Genomic DNA, 22,552 nt, shown 5'->3' with positions numbered 1-22,552 from the left:
GTAATTTCGAGGAGAAGTCTCATGTAGCCAGAACTGTTGATGTCAGAGACGATGGTAGTGGTGGTGATGGGGTTAACACTGTAATCACATGACCCACCTTAGATACAAATAAGTGGCATTGTATAGTGCAGTAGAAAAGAAAATATTGGCCTGTTCTGTAGCCAAATGTTTATTATGGGGATCTATATATCTGAGCATAAAGCCCTGGTGTCAGGAACATAATTAGTTATGATGAAACAGTTGTCTCCGTTCCTGGTTACAGGCCTGAAACCAGCTGCTTCCCACCACTGTTGTCATGACAACCGCTCAGCCAGCCCGGTAGTATCCACATAGACTCGGCGTTCAGTATCCCTAGAGACAGACAGATGATTAACCCTATCTGTGCTGGAGCAGGGTGGTCATCGCACAGCGTAATTATAACACACAGAAAATGCTAATATACCGTCTTAATTGGAGAAGTGTGATTTCTATTAACACAATTATATCTTATTGGTTACGAGCCCTCGGATTTACTGCGCACCTTTAAGGGAAATAAAATTTAGCTGAAAATGTCTATGAAAATAAATGACATTAGGAAAAAAAAATAATAATACAGCAGCCCTTGAATAGTGTGCACTGATTGGCTGCTGGTTTAGTTGCTATGGGTTTATAGTAATGGAAATCTATTAGGCTAGGGTTCACAACGCCGTTTATGTTTTACTGTTTCCATTTCATTATGTTTAATTTTGCTGTATATAAAATGTTGTCGACTACACTGTTATATACACGTTTTATATATAAAAAACAAACATATACATTGCAATGCGTTTTTTTAAAACATAGGAAATGGGTTTTGCTGTATGGCATTCAGCAGGATTTGCTTTTAGCATCCGTTTAACATATACTTTTTTGTCATTTCAAGTTTGTCATTTCAAAACTTATAGCTTAAAGGGAACCATTCACCCCGTGGCCCCTGGCAGAAACTGACATACAGTGACATAAAGGTCAATATACTTACCACATCGCTCCCGGTCCCGTCCCGGATCCCGTTTTTGACACGGAGAAATCGCCGATTCTTCTTCTCCCGCCCATTATGGTAATGAGCTGAGATGAGTCCAACGTCCATAGGAAACGACGGACGAGTCCAACTTATTCATGAGGTCCTCTTCTCGTCGCCGCCCATCCACGCCTCCTGGAACTTGATTGACATCTTCAGTCTTCAGTCTTCTGCCGAATTCCCGCGTTGCGATGGTCTCGTCACCTCTTCTGCGCCTGCGAGGTAAATAGGATACGTGTTCGAGCCAATTGGCGCACGCGCAGTAAACAGTGAAGCTGCCGAGCGGCTTCAATTGTGAACTGTGCATGCGCCGAAAACGACTGTCACGGCGCCTGCGCGGGATCCGAAGAGAAGAAAGAAGACGAGGAGGAAGAGGACCCGGCGTCAATCAAGTGTCGGAGGCGGGGAGAAGGCTGGACTTCGGACCCGGCGGCGCTCATTACCATAATGGGCGCGAGAAGAAGAATCGTCGATTTCTCTGTGTCAACAACGGGATCCGGGACGGGACCGGGAGCGATGGGGTAAGTTTATTGACCTTTATGTCACTGTATGTCAGTTTCTGCCGGGGCCACGGGGTGAATGGTTCCCTTTAAAGTGACACTGTCACCTCCTTTTTGCATTCTGACATCTCTACACAGGTGTAAAGGGATAATTTAGCGGTTTTCATACCTTATTTTATATCATACGTCATGGTGCTTGTTCAAGTAAAAAGTAATCTTTTATCAACTGCAGATTGTGTTAAGTGGGCGGGGCCTCGCGGCATTAGTACCACCTAGCCACGCCCACTATGCCACAGTAGGCCCCACCCCCTCATTGGAACAGGCTGGCCGAAAGATGTAGACCCCACCCCCTTTACGTCGACCAACCAATGGGCGTCAAGGGGGCGTGGCCAACGATGTCGTTGTGGGCGGGGCTAAGTGGCACTAATGCTGCGAGGCCGCGCCCACTTAATACAATCTGCAGTTGGTAAAAGGACACTTTTTACTTGAACAAACACCATGACGTATGATATGAAATAAGGTATGAAAACTGCTAAACTTACCCTTTACACCTGTGTAGAGATGTCAGAATGCACTAAAACGCACTGTGAATCCAGCCTTACCAGATGTAGGCCACTGTACTTTTACAATAAACAATGGCCGTTATTGCAAGTTGCAACAACAGCTGCTGTTTATTAACAATGTGCAATTACATTACTACAGTGAATGAAACAACTGTAGTAGTGTATACACTCTGTATACACTATGGCCAGTGTTCTCTGTGGCCCCACAAAATAACTGACAGGTTTATTTTGTGTGGCCGCTATTCAGTGAACAGCGGCCGTACAAGATAGCCTGTGCTCACAATGTAAAGTATGTCTCCTAGACGTACTTTACATTGTGGGCTATGGCAAATTGGAGCAAGGGCACACGCAAATGTGCCCTCGTTCCATACTGTGTCTGAACATGGCCATAAACTGCTTTTCATTTAAAGCAAGGGTGTCAAACTCGTGGCCCTCCAACTGCAACAGCTAGAGGGCCTCGAGCTTGACACCTATGATTTAGAGCCGGGATTGGGAACCTTTGGCTCTCCAGTTGTGGCAAAACTACAATTCCCATCATGCCTGGGCAGCCGAAGCTTTAGCATGATGGGAATTGTAGTTTTCCAACAGCTGAAGGGCCGAAGGTTCTCCATCCCTGATTTACAACATTCAGCAAGTAAAAGGATTGTCTTGGTTAGAAAGAAATGATCTGCTCTTTTGGTCCAGCAGCAGCACTACCACTCTTGTCCATGGGCATGTCTAGTTTTGCCAGTAAAAGGGGATCAGCAGTAACACCAGACATAACCTATGGACAGATGTGGTTTATGAAAATAAAAGTCAAACTTTTATTTTTCTAATCCTGGATTTATTTGCGCATCTGGTGCAATATGACCAAACAGCAGGGTCTTATAAAACTTGCACAGAGTGTAAGTGATACTATGCCCATTCTTGCCACTGCCTCTGGTACCATCATTAAACTATGTTTTTAATTTAGTTTGATACTCCTCTGTTCCTGAGATTGGGATTTTACTACTTGGCTGCAAATCTGCCCCATTTCCCTAGCAAATGGGCAGTCTCGTTTTCTCAGAAGGTGTGAATTGTAGGCACAGAGGTTATGATTCGCATAACATCCCCTAAGCCTCAGATTTGTACATCCCTGTGCTTAAGATCCTCTTCCCCTTCTGAAACTTACCACCTAATTGTGTTGGGGGAAATGTGCAGATTTCTAGCCAAAATTCCTATATTATGTAAATGAGAAAGTAGACATAAAAAACACCATTGTATTTTGGGCACTAGAGGCTACAAACAACTCAGTGTTTTTTTTTTTTTTAAATTGTCACATGTCCTATTTAAATTCAGCAGATTACAGCTGATCAGTGGGGTTCCTAGTAGGTGGACATTATGATCAGTTTACTGTGCCATAGACATGCTATGGGACACAGAGACAGGCGGGATTCTGTGGCGGAAAGTTTTGCCGCGGAAATCAGCCTGATTTACTCAGTGTGAACATACCCTAAGGATCCTTCAGGTAGGAATTATCCAAGGCTGAAAATAAGCTAAAAGCTGAAAGCAAAAAGCTATTAGCAATTAGTTTGTTTACAACTTTTATTTTTCCTATTGTGGCTTTAACACATTATATGATTGGTTGATTTAGACAAATGAAATCTATTAATTTGTTTGATAGTTTCTGACATTTGGGACCTGTTTTCTTTTCCATAGTGTAGCTATCCATTTTCCTCTCTTAAAAACCCAATTATCTAGTTTCTCCAGGTTCTCCAGTTCATAGCCTAGAGTGTTATTGTCATGGAAGCCTGTCTGCCCACCTTAATCTGCTTATTGCATCTTATACTATTAGATGTCTGACATCTTTCACTTCCAAATTGGCTTGTGTTTTAGTGTCATGTTATGTTTGGAGCACATTCAGTGAAGAGTAGAAAAGCTATATCCAGCACTGCACCTAACTGATGATGGTGCCATGTAGTACCATTGTCAGTCAGAGGGGGTAGTGTTATTTAGTGTTTGTAGAGGTCACCAAATTGTCAAGGGAGTCTTAGGGTACTATTACATGGGACGACTACAGCCGGATCATTTTAGTAAACGAGCGCCGATCTGCCCGATAATTGGGCAGTAAGGGCTGCATGGACATTGCTAGCCTTGTCCATGCAGCCCTAGCCAAAACACCTGACACCTTACCTCTGTCTGCTCCCGTACTCCTCTCCTGTGCTCCACAGCTTCCCTGTGTTTGGGGAATTGTCAGCCGTCAAGTGGGCATCGCTAATACACATAGCGATTCGCTGTCGGCAACCGATGATTTTAGGTCCAAACCTAAACCAACGATCAGCCAATTATCATTGTCATCAGCTGATCGATGTCTCCATTACACAGAGCGATAATCAGCTGAATCGCCCTGATTCAGTCGATTATCGCTCCGTGTAATAGGGCCCTTATACAGTAGATCAGGCAATGCTCCCTGGGGAAAAAAGGTAGGTAAATAAGCGCCCCTCCAGAAGAAGCTGTCCTGTAAGTCACAGAACGATCTATAGAAGCACCTTAAGGCTATGTTCACACTACGTAAAAGTACGGCCGTTGTTGACGATGGCAACAACGGCCATACTTTTGGCGCAGTGGAACAATGCCTGTTTCTTTATGGGATCCCGGCCGGAGCGTATACACATCGTATACGCTCCGTCCGGGATCCCATACCGGGCCGCAAATAACTGACATGTCAGTTTTCTGCGGCCGGAATTCAGTGAATTCCGGCCGCAGAAAGCCCTGTCAGTTCACACAGTGAAGCGAGCGGCTCCGGCTGCTTTCTTCACTGTGTGCTATGGGAAGCTCTGATGCGGGCGCGCGCCGATGCCCCTGCATCAGAGCTCTGCGGCCGGAAAGATCATCCGGACGCCAGAGACCGGACGTTCCATGACCCAGCCGGGCTCACAGAACGACTGGTCTCTTACGTAGTGTGAACATAGCCTAAAACATGACTGGGGGTTGATCAGCCAAACCAGAAGTAAGAGCCACCCAAATGTTTATAGGAAAACTAACCTGATGACAGCTCCCTGCAGCTGCATACCTTAAATACTTAAAAAAATAAAGGATTTATTTATCAAGCACTGTGCCATCGGATAGTTATACCTACCAACTCGTACATTTTTTCAGTGTTATCAACCCAGAAGGCAACCATTGTTTCTGCTGTACGGTCAGTGATGTCAGTGACTTATCAGTGCATTTGAGATGGCTTAACAACCAGAGAATGACATATATTTGCTAGGCATCCACATATGGTTGTGAATATAAGTGTATTATCATACTGTGCTTGGTGAGTGATCATTTTGGTTTACTGTGCATTTGTTCTATAGAAGCATGTCCTTTTGGTTATTGAAAATGTTGCATAATATGTTATTCAGGGTTTCTTTTCTTGTACTATTCGGACATCTATTAGCTGTGTTAATATTGTATATAGGATTAGACTTTGCAACCTGTCTAATTAGATGAAAGGTTTAGGGAATATCTGACCAGACAGCCTAAAGTGGACTGCTTTAACAGAATGAACATTGCTTATTCCTTTCACGTTCCTGCAAATCTTTGGCCATGCTCATGTTCTTAGATTGAATTTCATTTATTTTGATTCTGTTCATGTAGTAAATCTGGTGATGCATTACGGGGAGGACAAATTGCCTTGAACTGAGCTACAGTTTTCTGCAGAGACATCGGCAGAATGTGAACACTCAGTCCTTGTGATAGAAATGATGGTGGCTGCTGCAGCACCATGGATAGTTTGTTAGCATAAAGAACCGGAAGAAATGTCAGTACAAAATAAACCTTTAGGGATAATTGCTACATTCTCACATCGGCATGAAGGATCTGAAAAAGGGCAGACAATATTTTGTGTAGAAATATCATTTGTATTGATCTAGGCATAAACCATCACATTTTTCATCCAAAACCAAGAGACCAGTGGAAAATTCTCCAAAACTTATTTTTTTATTTAATAACAGCCGTTGTTGCAGATTGCAACACCGGCCGTTATTAAATTTAAAAAATACATTGCATTGATTTCAATGGGATCCAGGCCTTAGGTGTATACACTCTGGCCGGAATTCCTTGCGGCTGCACCGAAAACTGACATGTCAGTTTTGTGCGGCCGCTATTCAAGACTGACAGAGCAGACAATGTATAGTGCGGCTTAAGTCACACTTTACATTGTCGGCTATGGGTAATTGCCCATCTCAATTAAAAAGAAATGATACTTTTTTTTGCAAAAAAACGCTCCACACCTGTCCTCAGGTTATGTGTGGTATTGCAATTCAGCTCCATTCAATTCAGAGGAGTTGTGCTTTAAAAGCACACCCAAGCTGAGCACACGAGTGCCGCTTTTTAAGGGTATGTTCACACTGGGTAAATGTGGCGGAATTCCGTGGCAGAACTCTCTACCGTGGAATTCCGCCTGCCTCAGTGTGCCATAGCCTGTCTATGAGAGGGCTTGCGCGCTTCCGCTCTCGCTGCTCTCCATGCAAAGAAATGACTTGTCAATTCTTTGTGCAGAAAGCGGCTGGAGCGGAGGTGCGAGCCCTCTCATAGACAGTCTATGGCACACTGAGGCAGGCGGGATTCCACGGCAGAGAGTTCTGCCACGGAATTCCGCCACATTTACTCAGTGTGAACATACCCTTAAAAAGCGGCACTCGTGTGCCCAGCTTGGGTGTGCTTTTAAAGCACAACTCCTCTGAATTGAATGGAGCTGAATTGCAATACCACACATAACCTGAGGACAGGTGTGGAGCGTTTTTTTGCAAAAAAAGTATAATTTCTTTTTAATTGAGATGCGGGCACATATGAATGTGCCCGCATCCCAATTACCCATAGCCGACAATGTAAAGTGTGACTTAAGCCGCACTATACATTGTCTGCTCTGTCATTCTTGGCACACTGAAGCAGGCGGGATTCCACGGCAGAGAGTTCTGCCACGGAATTCCGCCACATTTACTCAGTGTGAACATACCCTTAAAAAGCGGCACTCGTGTGCTCAGCTTGGGTGTGCTTTTAAAGCACAACTCCTCTGAATTGAATGGAGCTGAATTGCAATACCACACATAACCTGAGGACAGGTGTGGAGCGTTTTTTTGCAAAAAAAAGTATAATTTCTTTTTAATTGAGATGCGGGCACATATGAATGTGCCCGCATCCCAATTACCCATAGCCGACAATGTAAAGTGTGACTTAAGCCGCACTATACATTGTCTGCTCTGTCATTCTTGGCACACTGAAGCAGGCGGGATTCCACGGCAGAGAGTTCTGCCACGGAATTCCGCCACATTTACTCAGTGTGAACATACCCTAAATGAGTATTCTTGTCTTGAACACTGGGACCCCTGCCGATCCTGAGAATTAAGGGGAAGAAAGGGGAGGAACACATGTGTGGCCAGCACCCAGCTCTTTCTTTATAGGGCTTCCAAACTAAAGTTCATAATGTTCAAAAGCCCCATGAAAAATAAATGGACCATTGGCCACAGAAATGTAGTGTGCTCCATTCACTTAGGGTTACAGTTATCGATGTTTTAGTGCTTGGTGGGGGTTAGGAGATAACTTTCCAAATTGAGAATTACTCGTACCCACTCTGAAGGGCTGTCTTCCACCACCAACATTTGCTTTGCTATCCTGTTCACTGGAATGAGACGGCAATGCAGTAACTTGCACTGCTGCTACAATAGTATGGTGTTTGGAGCTTGGGGCTACTGTGAAAACACTGAAGAGGCAGCAGGACTCACGCAAATGCCACTTTTTTTTGTAAGCAGGTGATTGGTGCTGGAAATCAGACCCATGCTGATCTAATATTGATTGCCTATGCTTAAGGTGCGTTTACACGAAACGATAATTGGCCCGATCGTACGATTAACGATGTTGGAGTAACGATTTATTTTTCATAACGATCAGCGTTCATACGGTACGATATATCGTACGGAAAATTCGTTTTGCGATCGTTTTGCAATCCTTAAGCCTATCTCACACATTGGTTAAATCGGCGAACGACTGTTCACACGGAACGATCTGCAAATTTTTTGTGAACGACGAATGACGATTTGATAACATGTTGAAAGATCAAAATGAACGATTTCTCGTTTGTCGTTCGATCGTTCGCTGTGATTACACGTACAATTATCGTTCGAATTCGATCGTTATCGCGCAAATTCGCACGATAATCGTTACGTGTAAACGCACCATTAGTTTAACCATTCATTTCAAGAACTTATTTATACCTAATGTTACCCCATTAGCTGTCCACGTACAGTGGCACCATGCCATACTTAGCCTTAGCTTGTTTCTTCTACGTCGAATTAATTGCTGAAATGTCAAATTGTCTGACATAAGAGTATGTGCTGTATATGACATTGTGTTTTATACAATCATTTCAAAAATTGCTTCTTAACAAGGATGAACTTCATAGTAACTATAGAGCCTTCATGGTTGGCTTTTCATAAAGCTACTGATTGTGGTTGGCTGTGAATGGCTTACTTGTATATGTTTGGTTTGAATAACTGTATATTAAAGGGTTTGTCCAGAGTTAGAGTCCTATTAGATGGCTCAATCAATAACGTAAATGAGCATCGATCTGCTAGATGTGACAGCATAGTTTACTGAGCCTATTACATGGCTCGATAATTGTTTAGCGAGGGTTGCATGGACATTGTTAGTGATGTCCGTGCTGTCCTTGTCCTAAATTGTTAATACATTTCCTCTCCACGCTCCCAGTTTTATCTTGCCCTCTGCGTGCTTCCCGGAACTACGGCTGCAGCTTCAGAGTGGCCTGTTTAAGTTGACTGGCTGCTCAGCCAATCACTTGCCGGGATCACAGAACTGTCAGCTCAGAGAATGCACTAAACCTGCAGCCGCTGCGTCGGGAAGCAAGCAGAGGGCAGGAGAAGACTGGGAGCGTGGAGAGGTAATGTATTAACTGTTTATTCAATCATTAGCCTTGGTGGTCAGCGTGGTCGGCGGCTGATAATTTTGGTGTCTCTACTACACAGAGCCATAATTGGCTGAATCGGCCTGATCAGCTCTGTGTAATAGAGCCCTTAGAAAAACATATTCACATACTTCCAGAGACAGCACCAGAAAGTGTTTTTCTAAGGGTATTTTCGCACGAACGGACTCGCAGCGAGATTCTCGCTGCGAGTCGGCAGGTCCTGGCAGTTCCCACACACTATATACTCGCTTATGTAATTCTACCTCCCTTAACCCCTTTTGCTCCCACCCGGCTCCCCCGCTGTAAGCATACATTACCTCTCCTCGCTGCACGGGTCCGGCGTCCTGCTCTCCCGTCCGGCCAATCAGTGTGTTGCCCAGCCGCAGCCACTGATTGGCCGGACGGGAGAGCAGGACACCGGACCCGTGCTGCGAGGACAGGTAATGTATGCTTACAGCGGGGGAGCAGAAGGGGTTAAGGGCGGTAGCATTACATACTGCTGCGGTCGTTCAGACCGCAGCGAGTATATAGTGTGTGGGAAGTGCCAGGACCTGCCGGACTCGCAGCGAGAATCTCGCTGCCAGTCCGTTCGTGTGAATATACCCTAATGCTGAATAACCCCTTCAAGTACTGAACACGCTTTCAATGGAGAATAAGGGTCTATATAAAATTATTAAAGTGTACCTGTTGTTATAAAGAACTTTTCACATGTCATTGAGACATGTCAAAGGTTTTGATTGGTCCCCGTCTGAGTGAGTTAGAAAAAAGAGTTGGACTTATAATGGGCTCCTAAGCAGCGTACTCAGAGTGGGGAGAGAACACGCTGCAGCTGCGGTCCTCTCCCCGCTCTATCTCCTGATTGCTACGGGTCTGTACACTCAGAGCTGGATCGATAAAAACCTTTGACATTTCTCTATGTCTCTTTGACATGTCTCTTTTTTATAACGACAGGTACACTTGAATAATATTAGAATTATTTATAAATAGCTATAATTATTTATTAATTTTAACTGTGCATTCATAACTACACTGTATGATATGTTTTATCTACTTTTAGGCTGGGTTCACACACAGTTTGACACCAGCCATTCTGTAACATGGCTGTGTAACCTTAATTATGGCTAAAATGGGAAATATTGACACCCGAATGAAAAACAATAAAAGTCCAGGCTACCATGGATCTGACAGACTGTTCATTTATCAACATCTTTAACCTTCTTATTCCTTGAACTCCAAGTGAACCTTTAGAAAAAATATGATTCGAGGAATCTCTGTATGAGAGACATTTAAGCAGCTGAGTCTGCTATTTATAGAGGACGTCCATTAGTTAGAAGTGTCTGTCCCTTCTTCTGCATCATTATTAATAAAACACAATTTCCGCCGCAATGCTCCTTTCTCTTGTCTCTTGGAATAAGCATCAGCATTGATGATATAAAGCAATGTTGCTGTTCAGGAAGTCCCTGGGGGCAGCCCGGTTACTTTTAGCCAGTGCGAGCATCTGTGTAATCTTATAAAGTCACATGCTTCCTATTGTTATAGTTAGGTTTATATTAATATTGTAGTCCCTTGATAGTAGCACAGGTCAGACTCACAGCATTGATTGTACTCCTTAAGAGGTTTCACATCTCTGCAAACTTATTGATAAGGTTGAGGTCTTTTTGGCCGTAATAACAAATATGTCTGAAATATCCTTTAGGGGGAAAAAAATACGAAACCTCTCTTTTATATCTGATCTTGAGAGACTAAATCTAAATATCTTCTCTACATTTGTTGTGCAGTTGAATACCTTCAAGAAAACAAGGTTTCTTCTGATCTGATACACTAAATAGGTATTCTTGTGTATGATTTTTGCTGATATCTAGTGCTTTTCCTAATTTTGACACAATCTCAAGTTTACTGCCCAAGCCCCATTTATCAGTAGCCATGCTCTCTTAGGCCATGTTCACACAATGTATAACACCAGCCGTTCTGTGACCTGGCTGGGTCACAGAACGGCCAGTGTTACTTAAGATCATCTTGGCCGATACTGCAGTACCGGCCGGGATGATCTTCACTCCTGCTGAATTTGTATGCGGGCGCACCAGTGCGCTCCCGCATCCCAATTCCCTGCTTCACACAATGGAGCGTGCGGCCGGAGCCACACGCTTGATTGTGTGAACTGACAGGTTCTCTGCGCCCGCTATTCAATGAATAGCGGCCGCAGAAAACTGACATGTCAGTTTTTTTGTGAGGCCACTAGCGATCCTGGCTGGAGTGTATACTATGGGGGACATTTATAAAGTCCGGCGTTTTTTACGCCGGACTTATAAATGTCCCCGCATCTCCGGCGCTACGGAGATTAATGTAGAGGCGGACTGCCTCTACATAAATCCCATGCGCGTCGGTGCACACAGCCGAAAATCTACGCCACCTGAAAGGTGGAGTAGGTTTTTGGCGTATCTTTGAGTTAAAAAAATGATAAATCGCGTGGACTCTGAGTCCGCGCCCCCCAGTTCCGCTCCCTCCACACCCCTCCCCACCCCCCACCCCCACCCCCACCCCGGTGTACGTGGCGGAAAGTGCCGATATGCGAATATTTTATTTGCAAATCGGCCATTTGCGAATAAAATCATTCGCATATCGGCACTTTACGCCGAAAATCATCAGTACGCCGGATGATGCATGTCCCCCTATGTGTATACACTCCGGCCAGGATTCCCTCTAGCTGCAGCACAATGTAAGTAAAGTATTAATCACGGCCGTGATGCTAATCGTCAAGAACAGCCGTGATTAATACTTTACTTACGTTGTGTAAACATAGCCTTAGAAAAACAAAAAGTGCACCAAAATGTAAACGATAATGTTTGGCTGAAATAAATGCATGATTTGTGTCTGAGCCACCACATTATGCTAATTGTACTATGCAGAGTGAAAATAGAAAGTTATAAAGAGCTCAGGCACTAGTTTGCCTCCACAATAAAATACATACATTATGCTGCCTCCCAGTTCCTAGATCATGCTACCATCCAAATTATTGTCCGTTATACTGTTCACATTGTATTACCACACAATGCCCTAATAATGCACTGTACAGTGTATAGTGTCAGTGCTCATATAGAGTCAGTGCTCATATATCAGATCCAGCCACATTATTAAACCATGCCTTATGAATCTGGCCACAGTACCAATACAGCATTGACAACTATAGTGCCCATTTTATTTTGCTATTAAAGGGGTTAAACAGTTTTCATTAACCATTTTCATTAACCCAGTTAATTGAGGGGAGTCCTTTGTTCAGGATGCTCGTTTCTGGACCTCAGTGGAAAGCAGATAAAAAGGGCATCTTTCACTCTGGAGGACCTTTCCTACACGGTTATTGATTTGAATGAGCACTGTGTATGGGCACTGTCTTACCTGTGGTGGCGCTGTAGGTAAATTGAACACTTACTGCCAGGCTTTCCCACAGAATACAGCTGGGTGTCCCATCATTACTGTTTAAAGGACCCCTCCAACAAAGTGGAAATCCCTTTACCTGGGTAACCTTTATCAAAATAATGATTTGCACACAAAACAAATGTCTTCCCCCTTAAAGAGACTCTGTACCCACAACCTGACCCCCCAAACTGCTTGTACCTCTGGATAGCTGCTTTGAATCCAAGATCTGTCCTGGGGTCCGTTCTGCAGGTGATGCAGTTATTGTCCTAAAAACAACTTTTAAACTGGCAGCCCCATGCCCAATGGCCTAGGCTTAGATTGTGTATGCATTAGGCTGGCACACCCTCTCTGTCCCTCCTCCCCGCCCTCCTTATCATTAGGAATGCTCCAGGCAGATTGTCTCCTATTCATCAGCTGTGTGAAAACTAAACATGGGCTGGATCGTTAGGGCACCTGTGCAATATTCAGGCAGGAGAAAATGTTCCAGTGGCATTCCTAATGATGAAGAGGGTGGGGAGGAGGGACGGAGGAGTGGTGCAAAGTTAGGGCACAGATACTGTAAGTCCCGGTCGTTGGGCACGGGGCTGCAGGTTTAAAAGTAGTTTTTTAGGACAATAACAGCATCACCTGCTGAACGGAACTCTAGGATAGATCTTGGATTAAAAGCAGCTATCCGAAGGTACAAGTGGTTTTGGGGGGGGGGGGGGGGGGGGGTCAGATTTTGGGTACAGAGTCGCTTTAATAACTGTATGCATGCTTCTATCCTTTGTACTGTTCTAACATCTGGTTGTGGTTACTATCTCTACAACCCCTATAGGTATTTCAGATCTATATGCTATATTTATTCTCTAGTTCAGATCCTGTGGCTATAGAACGATGTTTATATGATTTATCGACAGTATGTATTTGGAGACCAGTACTGGAAAACGTGAGAGATCTTCCAGATAGAATTATAGTCACAGCTCATAAATCTGCAGAACGTATAACCTAATAGTGTTCTTACCACCACCAGCAGAATATTCCCGATGTTACACATTTCATATGTCACAGATGAGTTGTGTTCTAGATTACATGGCTGATTCATGCTGTGAACTATTATATGGAGAACTGGGCCGCCTTGTAAAAGAAAAGAAGTATTTATGATCCATAGGTTGCCTGCTGTCTGGCTGCTCTTCTGGTTCTATGGGTAGACTCTTTGTGATAAAGAAAACTATCCTCTTAACCACTTTGTGGACATTTTGTTACCTTTTTCATTTACATGAACAATTGCTCATTAATGTCATTTATATCACTTTTACACTTTTATTTATATGACAATATTCCCTAATTTATCTAAGGTAAGTATGGCTTGTTTGTTTTATTATATCATGAGGTAAGTATGGCTTGTTTGTTTTATTATATCATGAGACGGCAAACATTTTCATTGTCTCATAGTCTTAGTCTCCTGTATTAGTGTGGAGAGTGCTAACCCTACTTCTTACAGCTTTTTTCTACTACCCTAACCAAGGATGGATGGCTTCTGTGTATCCGCCGTTGGCCACCAATCATTGCTGAGACTTTATAAGAGATACAGTTTTTCAATTTACTACAAGTCCACAACCTTCAGTGTCCTCATGACAACACTTCCTATCCTAAGCTTGTCATAATGATTGTACACATCATCTGTACCATTACCACTGTTTCAGTTGTTTGTATTCTTGTTTCATGTTCATAACATCTGAATTTCCCTCTCATACTTCCCTTAAGCAAAACACTTAAGCCCAGTAAATGAAATGCTAAATTGTTAGCAAATATTCCTCCAAACTAATATTCTGATTATTAGCATTTCCTAGTATAGTACTATCCACTCTTATTATGACTTTGTTACCTCCCTGCCCATTTGTATTAACAATGTCTGTATTGTTTGCTTGTCTTGTTTTGCCCATTTGGTGCTTCGGCAGAGGAGGTATCTGCACGCATAGTCCAAGTAGTAACTGCTGATGCTGTAGCGGTCCTGAGAGGTGAAAAGGAGAAGGAAGTCCAACACAAGGGCCCTCCAGGAGATCTGCCATTAGGTAAATCAGGGTGTTTTGGGATGTGAGTGCGGTTTGTGCTGTTTTTCTTTCCAGCAATGGACATGGTGCAAGATTTCTTCTTCACCATGAGCCATTCTTTAAACCATCCCTGCTTCCTTCTTAGTTTTATTAGAACCAGTCTTACTGACACCACTTTGTGTATCCATCACATATGTCATATTTCCTGAAATGTAGTTGCTGTGAAAAGATGTTAGAACTGGAGCAGTAGACGTATTGAGAGATTAATGCTGAAATGTTATAAAATGGACTGAAGTTTCTTCCCTTTCAGAGCATAACCAACCATGGATGCTGTTGTTTTGGTTCTCTGAGTTATACTGGTTTACACCCTGGGGTATACTGGTGATATACCCTGTGGCCTAAGTCACCGAAACAATTACAGTGACTATTGCGGCTGCCTTCCTGTTTTAGGAGAAAGTATGACATAAACCTGCATTGTTATGCACAGTTACATCACCATCACCACCACCCCCACACCTTATGTGCTCCCTCCTTCCTGCTGCCCTGACTGCGTATGTATGAGCAGTTCTTGTAGTTTTACTTCTCTTATAAATCTGTTTTTGTTTTGTTGTCTTTTTATTACAAAAAAATTATTGAGGTTTGTGCCACACTGGACAAAGGAACTTGGCTTAGTGGAAATCATTGTGGCTTCTGCAAAAGGGTTGTGACTTTAACAGTGCACCACTTTATTGGTGAACAATTTTGGGTGGCCGACGGCTGATGATCGAGTGTGTAACATAATTACAGCCATTACTTACCTGTCCAGGCGGTGTTTCCAGCCTTGTCTGTGGGATTTCAGGGTCACCACAGCTCCCACTTCTGGTCCTGTCTCTAAAGGCGCTTAGCCAATCATTGGCTGAGACAGAACAGCACCGAGGACAGTCATTAGCTGAGCAGCCTATTACTTCAGAGACTGGACCAGAACTGTAAGCTACAGACAAGGCCTGAGGACATCGGGGAACGTGATCTGGTAAGTAATGGTTTTACACTGAAGCAAGGGCTGCACAATAATAGAGCCATGTAATAGGCTCTGTAAGCTTATCCGTAATATCAGGCCATATTATATGACCATAAGGCTATGTTCACACAATTTTTCGGGGCATAATTTTGGATGTACTGTCGTATTTTAGCCTCAAAATCACGGTGGTCCAAAAATACAGACCAAAAAAGACATAAAGACATTGTAAGAACAGGTTGATATTGTCTCAGAACTAGACAATTATTCTCGTAAGAAAAGGTTTATGTCAGATAGAAAAGACGTGTAGTGCAACACTTTGTTTGAAAACAGCCAATAAAACAAAAGAACAGCATTTTTATTTTATTTCAAAATATTTAAAGTTGCAAAAAGTAATAAAACCTGCTGTTGTTTTTTTTTTAATCAAAAATGAAGATGTGGAAAGATTGCAGCACTCTTCCCCTTTCCTTTGCATATTTGTCCATGCCTCTCTTAGGTATTTTATCACCATATATTCGGTATGAAATAGAAACATATTTTTAATTTCTAAATGCCTCAGCTCCTAAATGTCCCTGCCATGTGAATGGCAAATTAAAGCTCCATTTAAAGCTGCCAACCCCTTATGATACTGGCTAGGTAATTACTCAGAGCATGACAAGTGGCTGAAGGTGCTCGCTGTTCATATATCACACCCTGAAGCCACCAGAAATTCATTCCAATATTGCATGCTGAGTATCCTCTGCCTCCTTAATGTAAAATGAAACAATTTTGTTCCTCCAGGTTGGATGGCGGCCATCTCTCCCCAGGAAATTACAACAGTATAATAACAGTGATTAGAGCAAAATATGATAGGCCTGATATTACCTTCTATTCAAGATCTTCTGATTCTGTTTGTTGAAAAAAGTTGATATATCAGGACTAGTTTACATCCCCCAGGAAATGAGGGTATTTCTCATTTCATACATTATCCATAACATAAAGTTGATGTAGATATGTGACAGCATTACTTTCTTGTAGAGCTGGTCGACCTAAAGTGTTCCTCAGCCAGGAGGTAGTGGATGTGGCTTATAACCTAGGAAAGGTTGGGTACCCCTTGTTTAAAGGTTTAGGCTTATGTCAACTACAGTAATGGCTACCTGATATTCCAGAGTCTGGAAACATAAATACCAGCAGACCACACTATGCTATGGGCAGTCGGTGAGACCAGTTTTCAACTCCTGTATCTACATTTTTTTTATATTGCTGGTCCTGGGACTTTTTGAGTCCTTCTGAGGCATCTTTTCTCAGATGTGAACAAGCAAAAGACTGGAAGTCACTAGGCAGGAGCTAGGGGATGGGGGTAGAGAAGTATATTTATTTTGTTTTCCCTTCTTACCAGCCCCCCTGGTACACATATAAAAGAAAACTTGGATCTCAGAATACCACTTTAAAGGGGTTATCCAGGATTAGAAAACACACAGCTACTTTACTGCAAAAACAGCACAACCCCTGTCCTCAGGCTGTGTGTGGTATTGCAATTCAGCTCCTTTCACTTCTATGGAACTGAGCTGCAATACAACACACAAACTCAGAATATGAGAGGGGCTCTTTCTTGGAGACAGCAGCCATAGTTTTCTAAGCCCGGACAACCCCTTTAAAGAGACCTGGTCACCGGCAGTTTCAATATTGAACTGTCAGCACTATGGTGTAGGTCTTTTAAAATACATTACAAACATATGTTTGCTATGGACATGTAAATGACATGAACCTAAGCATAGCTGAAGAACCAATGGGGGGAATATCCATCACTGAATGGACATGGTGAGAGTTGTACTGGGCAAAATTACAGCACTAACTCTGCTACTTGGTGGTGGCTTTAGACCACCCTGATGACATACATACAGTATATACATATATTTTACATGTGGCACGCACAAAACTACTAGAATGGAAGAAGTTATTCCCACGGCCGTGACATAAGTAAGCATAACATAAATAGATGCTTTTATTCTCTTGGCTGAAAACTGAGCCCTGTTTTCAGTCCCACATGGGCATTTCATTTGTATGCACAATGCAGGAGCGAGATTTGATAGCAAGACTTTGGAAGTAACGCCTCTTTGACACTCTGTTCCAAAAAATAAAAGTTAGAGAAGCACAGACAGATATATGAAAGGTACCATGTGTCTCCTTGCTCTAACAGTGTCAGCAGTTTGGGTCCTGAATTACATCTGATAGGTTAACTTTAAGCAAATGAGTTATATCATCTCAATAGGGGAAGGGGCCCTATGATTTCTCTGTACACTCCTGAGCATCTGCAATGCTTTTATGCACAAAAACCACCTTTGTGAAGTAGACTCTCAAATTTAACATCTTTTCCTTGCTCCCCCAGCTACTGTTCTGTATTGTTTTATCCTTTCCCATAAACTGTCTTTTCCTCCTTAGGGCCCTATTTCACGGGACGATTATCGTTCGGATTATCGTTAACAATCTCAAATGACCGCTTTGCGAGCTTCTTGAGATGGTTTGCACAATTCAAAGGAGCGATGGTCTTTAATTCTAGTTGTTCTTGCGGTCGTTCTTGTTCTTTTCTTTATTACACCGAACGACTTGCGAACGATGTACAAACGAGCAATGATAAAAATAGGTCCAGGTCTCATTAAGCCATCAACGATTTGTCATTTAATCACTAACTGCTATTCAACTGAACGATTATAGCTTAGTTCCGACCAATTTAACGTTAATCCAAACGATAATTGTCCTGTGGAATAGGGCCCTAAGACATCCTGGCAAGGGGAAGGATGGGTTTATTAAGATCAGCCCACACAGATAGGAACCAACACATAGGCACGCTGGATTAATGTAGCCGTGCATCATGCATTAAAATAGCTGAGTACGGTGCAAGGCTGTTTTCAGCTTTTCCCATAGTCAATGACTGGAGCAGCAGTCGAGTATGCACAATTCCACTCCACACAGAAGCTTTCAGAGTCCTGACCTCAAGTCTGAGCAGTCAGAATCCCAATGGTCATACACCTATCCAATGGATATGGGATGAGTGCCCATAGTGGCAGCATTTTAATTAATTTACCTTATATATTGGAGCATAAATGATTGATGGCCCTGTACATAACATGAATAGGTTCAGCAGAGCCCAGGGGGATCTTGTTTACCTTCAGGCCAGCTACACGTAACTGTGACAATTGGTATTCATGGGCCTGTTTTGTCTTGTGTCTTTGACTACTTAAATATTTGTCTCTGCTATTATGTGCCACAGTAGAATTGCAGGTCAGCTTCACTGAAATGTATTCAAAAGCAGTTGTACTTTTGGGAATTTGTTTAAGCAGATTTGATTAGAAATCCTTTAAAGGCTAGCTTTACTGCCACTCAATGGCAAAATTATCTGGCATTGAATGCAAGTAATTGTGGAGTGGCACACACTGAGAAAATGGCTTTTTAAGTATTTTTTCTCTATGGGAGGAAAAGCTGAAAAATGATAATAGTAAGGCTGTGTATTTTGTAAGGCCATTGAGGGAATAATATTAGCTTGTTATACGATCGCCTGTGGGGCAGAATCAGAGAAACAGTAATATTTATAGGTATGGACCGGGAAGACAGGCGATGAAACGGCTCCTGTATTATCCTGAGCATACGTCGTCTTCAACATTTTTATTACTTCTATTATCCTGAACATAAGGCGACATTAACATTGTTCTTAAAAGATTTAGGTCTTTTTGTGCAATAGCAGATGACTTCAACATTTTGATGACTGAATATTATTATAAACTTACATTAATTTTACTTCGGTTATGAGTCACAGCCTCATGATTTAGGTTATGAGAAAAGAAAAGTAAAAAAAACATTATGCGGAGCTGTATTTACAAAATGGTACCCCACCAAATGTCTTCTGTGTAGCCCTATGTATGTAAATGAATAGTGTTTATACTGCCATGTGTTTGCATTATGGTTAAGGTAGTTGTTTTAACCTCTTTTTGAAATGTAATTGCCCTGGCGATCAGCTGATCTTCAGGAGTTTAAATCCTGGAACTCATAATGATCAGCTGATCTTCATTGGTTTGACTCCTGGAACCTATAATAATCAGCTGATCTCCAGTAGTCCGACTCCTGGAACCTATAATAATCAACTGATCTCCAGTAGTCCGACTCCTGGAACCTATGATAATCAGCTGATCTCCAGTAGTCCGACTCCTGGAACCTATAATAATCAGCTGATCTCCAGTAGTCCGACTCCTGGAACCTATAATAATCAGCTGATCTCCAGTAGTCCGACTCCTGGAACCTATAATAATCAGCTGATCTCCAGTAGTCCGACTCCTGGAACCTATAATAATGAGCTGATCTCCAGTAGTCCGACTCCTGGAACTCATAATAATCAGCTGATCTCCAGTAGTCCGACTCCTGGAACCTATAATAATCAGCTGATCTCCAGTAGTCCGACTCCTGGAGCCTATAATAATCAGCTGATCTCCAGTAGTCCGACTCCTGGAACCTATAATAATCAGCTGATCTCCAGTAGTCCGACTCCTGGAACCTATAATAATCAACTGATCTCCAGTAGTCCGACTCCTGGAACCTATGATAATCAGCTGATCTCCAGTAGTCCGACTCCTGGAACTTATAATAATCAGCTGATCTCCAGTAGTCCGACTCCTGGAACCTATAATAATCAGCTGATCTCCAGTAGTCCGACTCCTGGAACCTATAATAATCAGCTGATCTCCAGTAGTCCGACTCCTGGAACTCATAATAATCAGCTGATCTCCAGTAGTCCGACTCCTGGAACCTATAATAATCAGCTGATCTCCAGTAGTCCGACTCCTGGAACCTATAATAATCAGCTGATCTCCAGTAGTCCGACTCCTGGAACCTATAATAATCAGCTGATCTCCAGTAGTCCGACTCCTGGAACCCATAATAATCAGCTGATCTCCAGTAGTCCGACTCCTGGAACCTATAATAATCAGCTGATCTCCAGTAGTCCGACTCCTGGAACCTATAATAATCAGCTGATCTCCAGTAGTCCGACTCCTGGAGCCTATAATAATCAGCTGATCTCCAGTAGTCCGACTCCTGGAACCTATAATAATCAGCTGATCTCCAGTAGTCCGACTCCTGGAACCTATAATAATCAGCTGATCTCCAGTAGTCCGACTCCTGGAACCTATAATAATCAGCTGATCTCCAGTAGTCCGACTCCTGGAACCTATAATAATCAGCTGATCTCCAGTAGTCCGACTCCTGGAACCTATAATAATCAGCTGATCTCCAGTAGTCCGACTCCTGGAACCTATAATAATCAGCTGATCTCCAGTAGTCCGACTCCTGGAGCCTATAATAATCAGCTGATCTCCAGTAGTCCGACTCCTCGAACTCATAATAATCAGATAGATTGGGTGCCTAGTTAGTCTGCTTATTTTTCTAATAAAAAAAGGTCAATTATCTTGTAATTTACTTGATTTAGACAATTCCTTTTGTACTGTAGTATAGAATATAAGTACAGAAAACTGTTTAACGAGAGATCCTTTGGAGCATCTGTATTTTATTATTTTCTTGGATAGTACTATAGAAGTTCCAGTTTTGTTTGTCTATTTTTGCACTTTTAAGTTGTTTTGCTAAAAGCAGGAGCCACCTATTGCTGTTGACAGATCCATATGTGTGTTCTTGTACATTTTTAAATCCAAGGCTTAGCTGAGTACTTACAGACAAGCAGATGGATACCACTTCTGTTGGATAATTTATTTTCAAAATGTTCTGTTATGAAGAGCTGTGCAAGGGAACCCAGAATATGCATTTTTGTTTGCAAATCTTCTCTGACAGTGACAGTGACTACTGCATTGTTCATTATGCTGGCTCATCTGTTTTCTACATTAACACTTACATGTCAATTCAGAAAATAGAAAGTGGCTTTACATGGCCAAGGACTGGTGGCACATGATATTTTTTGCAACATAACAAAATTATATTAAAGGGATATAACTATTGGTTTAACCTCATCCAGTCCAGGGCCGTTGCTTTAATCCGGGAACCCCTATTATTTACCCTGGTAATGATGAGTTCTCCCTAATCTGCCAATGTTTTGAAATTACGGCAGCCAATCACCGAGGCTGCAGTATGCCTGGAACATCAGCGGAGCAGGGAGAACACATCATGAAAGTAAATAGGCAAAGAAACTGGTGTAGACTGGAGTGCTGGCACTAGTACAGGCAAGGTGAGCGGTCTAGTTTGTTATCCTTATTGGTAAATAGAAATCAAATTGGATTGGAATATTCAAAAACTTACCAAAAGATGATCACCAAATAAGCTATCTGCAATGATATTTTCTTAGGGAAAACCAATCTTTGAAGAGCAATCTGACTATAATTCTAACTTTCCTGATGTTTTTGCATATTGATCATATCTCTCCTTTAGGTTTTTCATTTAGTTGTTTTTTATTTTATTAACTAGTATTCATGTATTCTCTTTTCTAGCTGTAGAAGATACAACCAACCTTCCTCCTTCTCCTCCTCCTTCTCCAGCTTCAGAACAGATGGGAACAGTGGAGGAAGGTAAGATGTTTCACGTGAATTTGGACTTATAATGGATGGTGCAAAGCGTAGAAAGGAAAGAATGCTTATACCTAGTGGTCAAGTGTCAGAAGAAACCAACACACTTGTTACAGTTCTTCATACGTACTTTTTATCTGATCCCCTATAATAAAATGCACCATATCCATTCACACATTAAATGCATCTCCACTAAATCTCATGCAGAGGAATGACCGTGCCGAATTGAGTCCATGAGAACCTACCTTTGTACAGTGATTGGCCTACTTTTTCATCCCAAAAATAAGCACTTCTTATCACATTAAAACAGCAAAGAACAACATAGAATACAGAACTAACATTACCCAGGCGCCTTTAATAGTCAATCAGTTTATAGTTACATTAGGAAGGTTTGGCACAGGAGCTGGAGCAGACACCTTCCAGCTAAATTAACAGATTGCAGAAGTCGAATGCGATCTGGACATTTGGACTGATTAACCAGATCTTATTACATTTTTGGCAATCTATAATGGAATTTTTTTTTATGTTTAATTTTCATGCTTCCCCTTAGGAAA

General features: G+C 42.4%; 1 protein-coding gene across 16 annotated transcripts in view; it reads left to right on the top strand.

The window, feature by feature from the left end:
• MAP2 (microtubule associated protein 2) overlaps window positions 1–22,552 on the top strand; it is a 176,007-nt gene that overhangs the window by 118,872 nt on the left and 34,583 nt on the right. For 14 of the 16 annotated variants that reach the window (XM_069983252.1, XM_069983251.1, XM_069983245.1 and 11 more), the window contains 2 exons: window positions 14,376–14,489; window positions 21,924–22,001. In XM_069983252.1, the coding sequence (XP_069839353.1) occupies window positions 14,376–14,489; window positions 21,924–22,001 (192 nt within the window). Of the gene's footprint in view, window positions 1–277; window positions 411–14,375; window positions 14,490–21,923; window positions 22,002–22,552 lie in introns of those variants that run through there. The other 2 variants (XM_069983248.1, XM_069983246.1) reach the window with 2 other exon arrangements.

This window comes from Dendropsophus ebraccatus, chromosome 9 (genome assembly GCF_027789765.1).
Source record: "Dendropsophus ebraccatus isolate aDenEbr1 chromosome 9, aDenEbr1.pat, whole genome shotgun sequence".
Lineage (NCBI taxonomy): Eukaryota > Metazoa > Chordata > Amphibia > Anura > Hylidae > Dendropsophus > Dendropsophus ebraccatus.
This window is presented reverse-complemented; position numbering and strand designations above follow the sequence as displayed.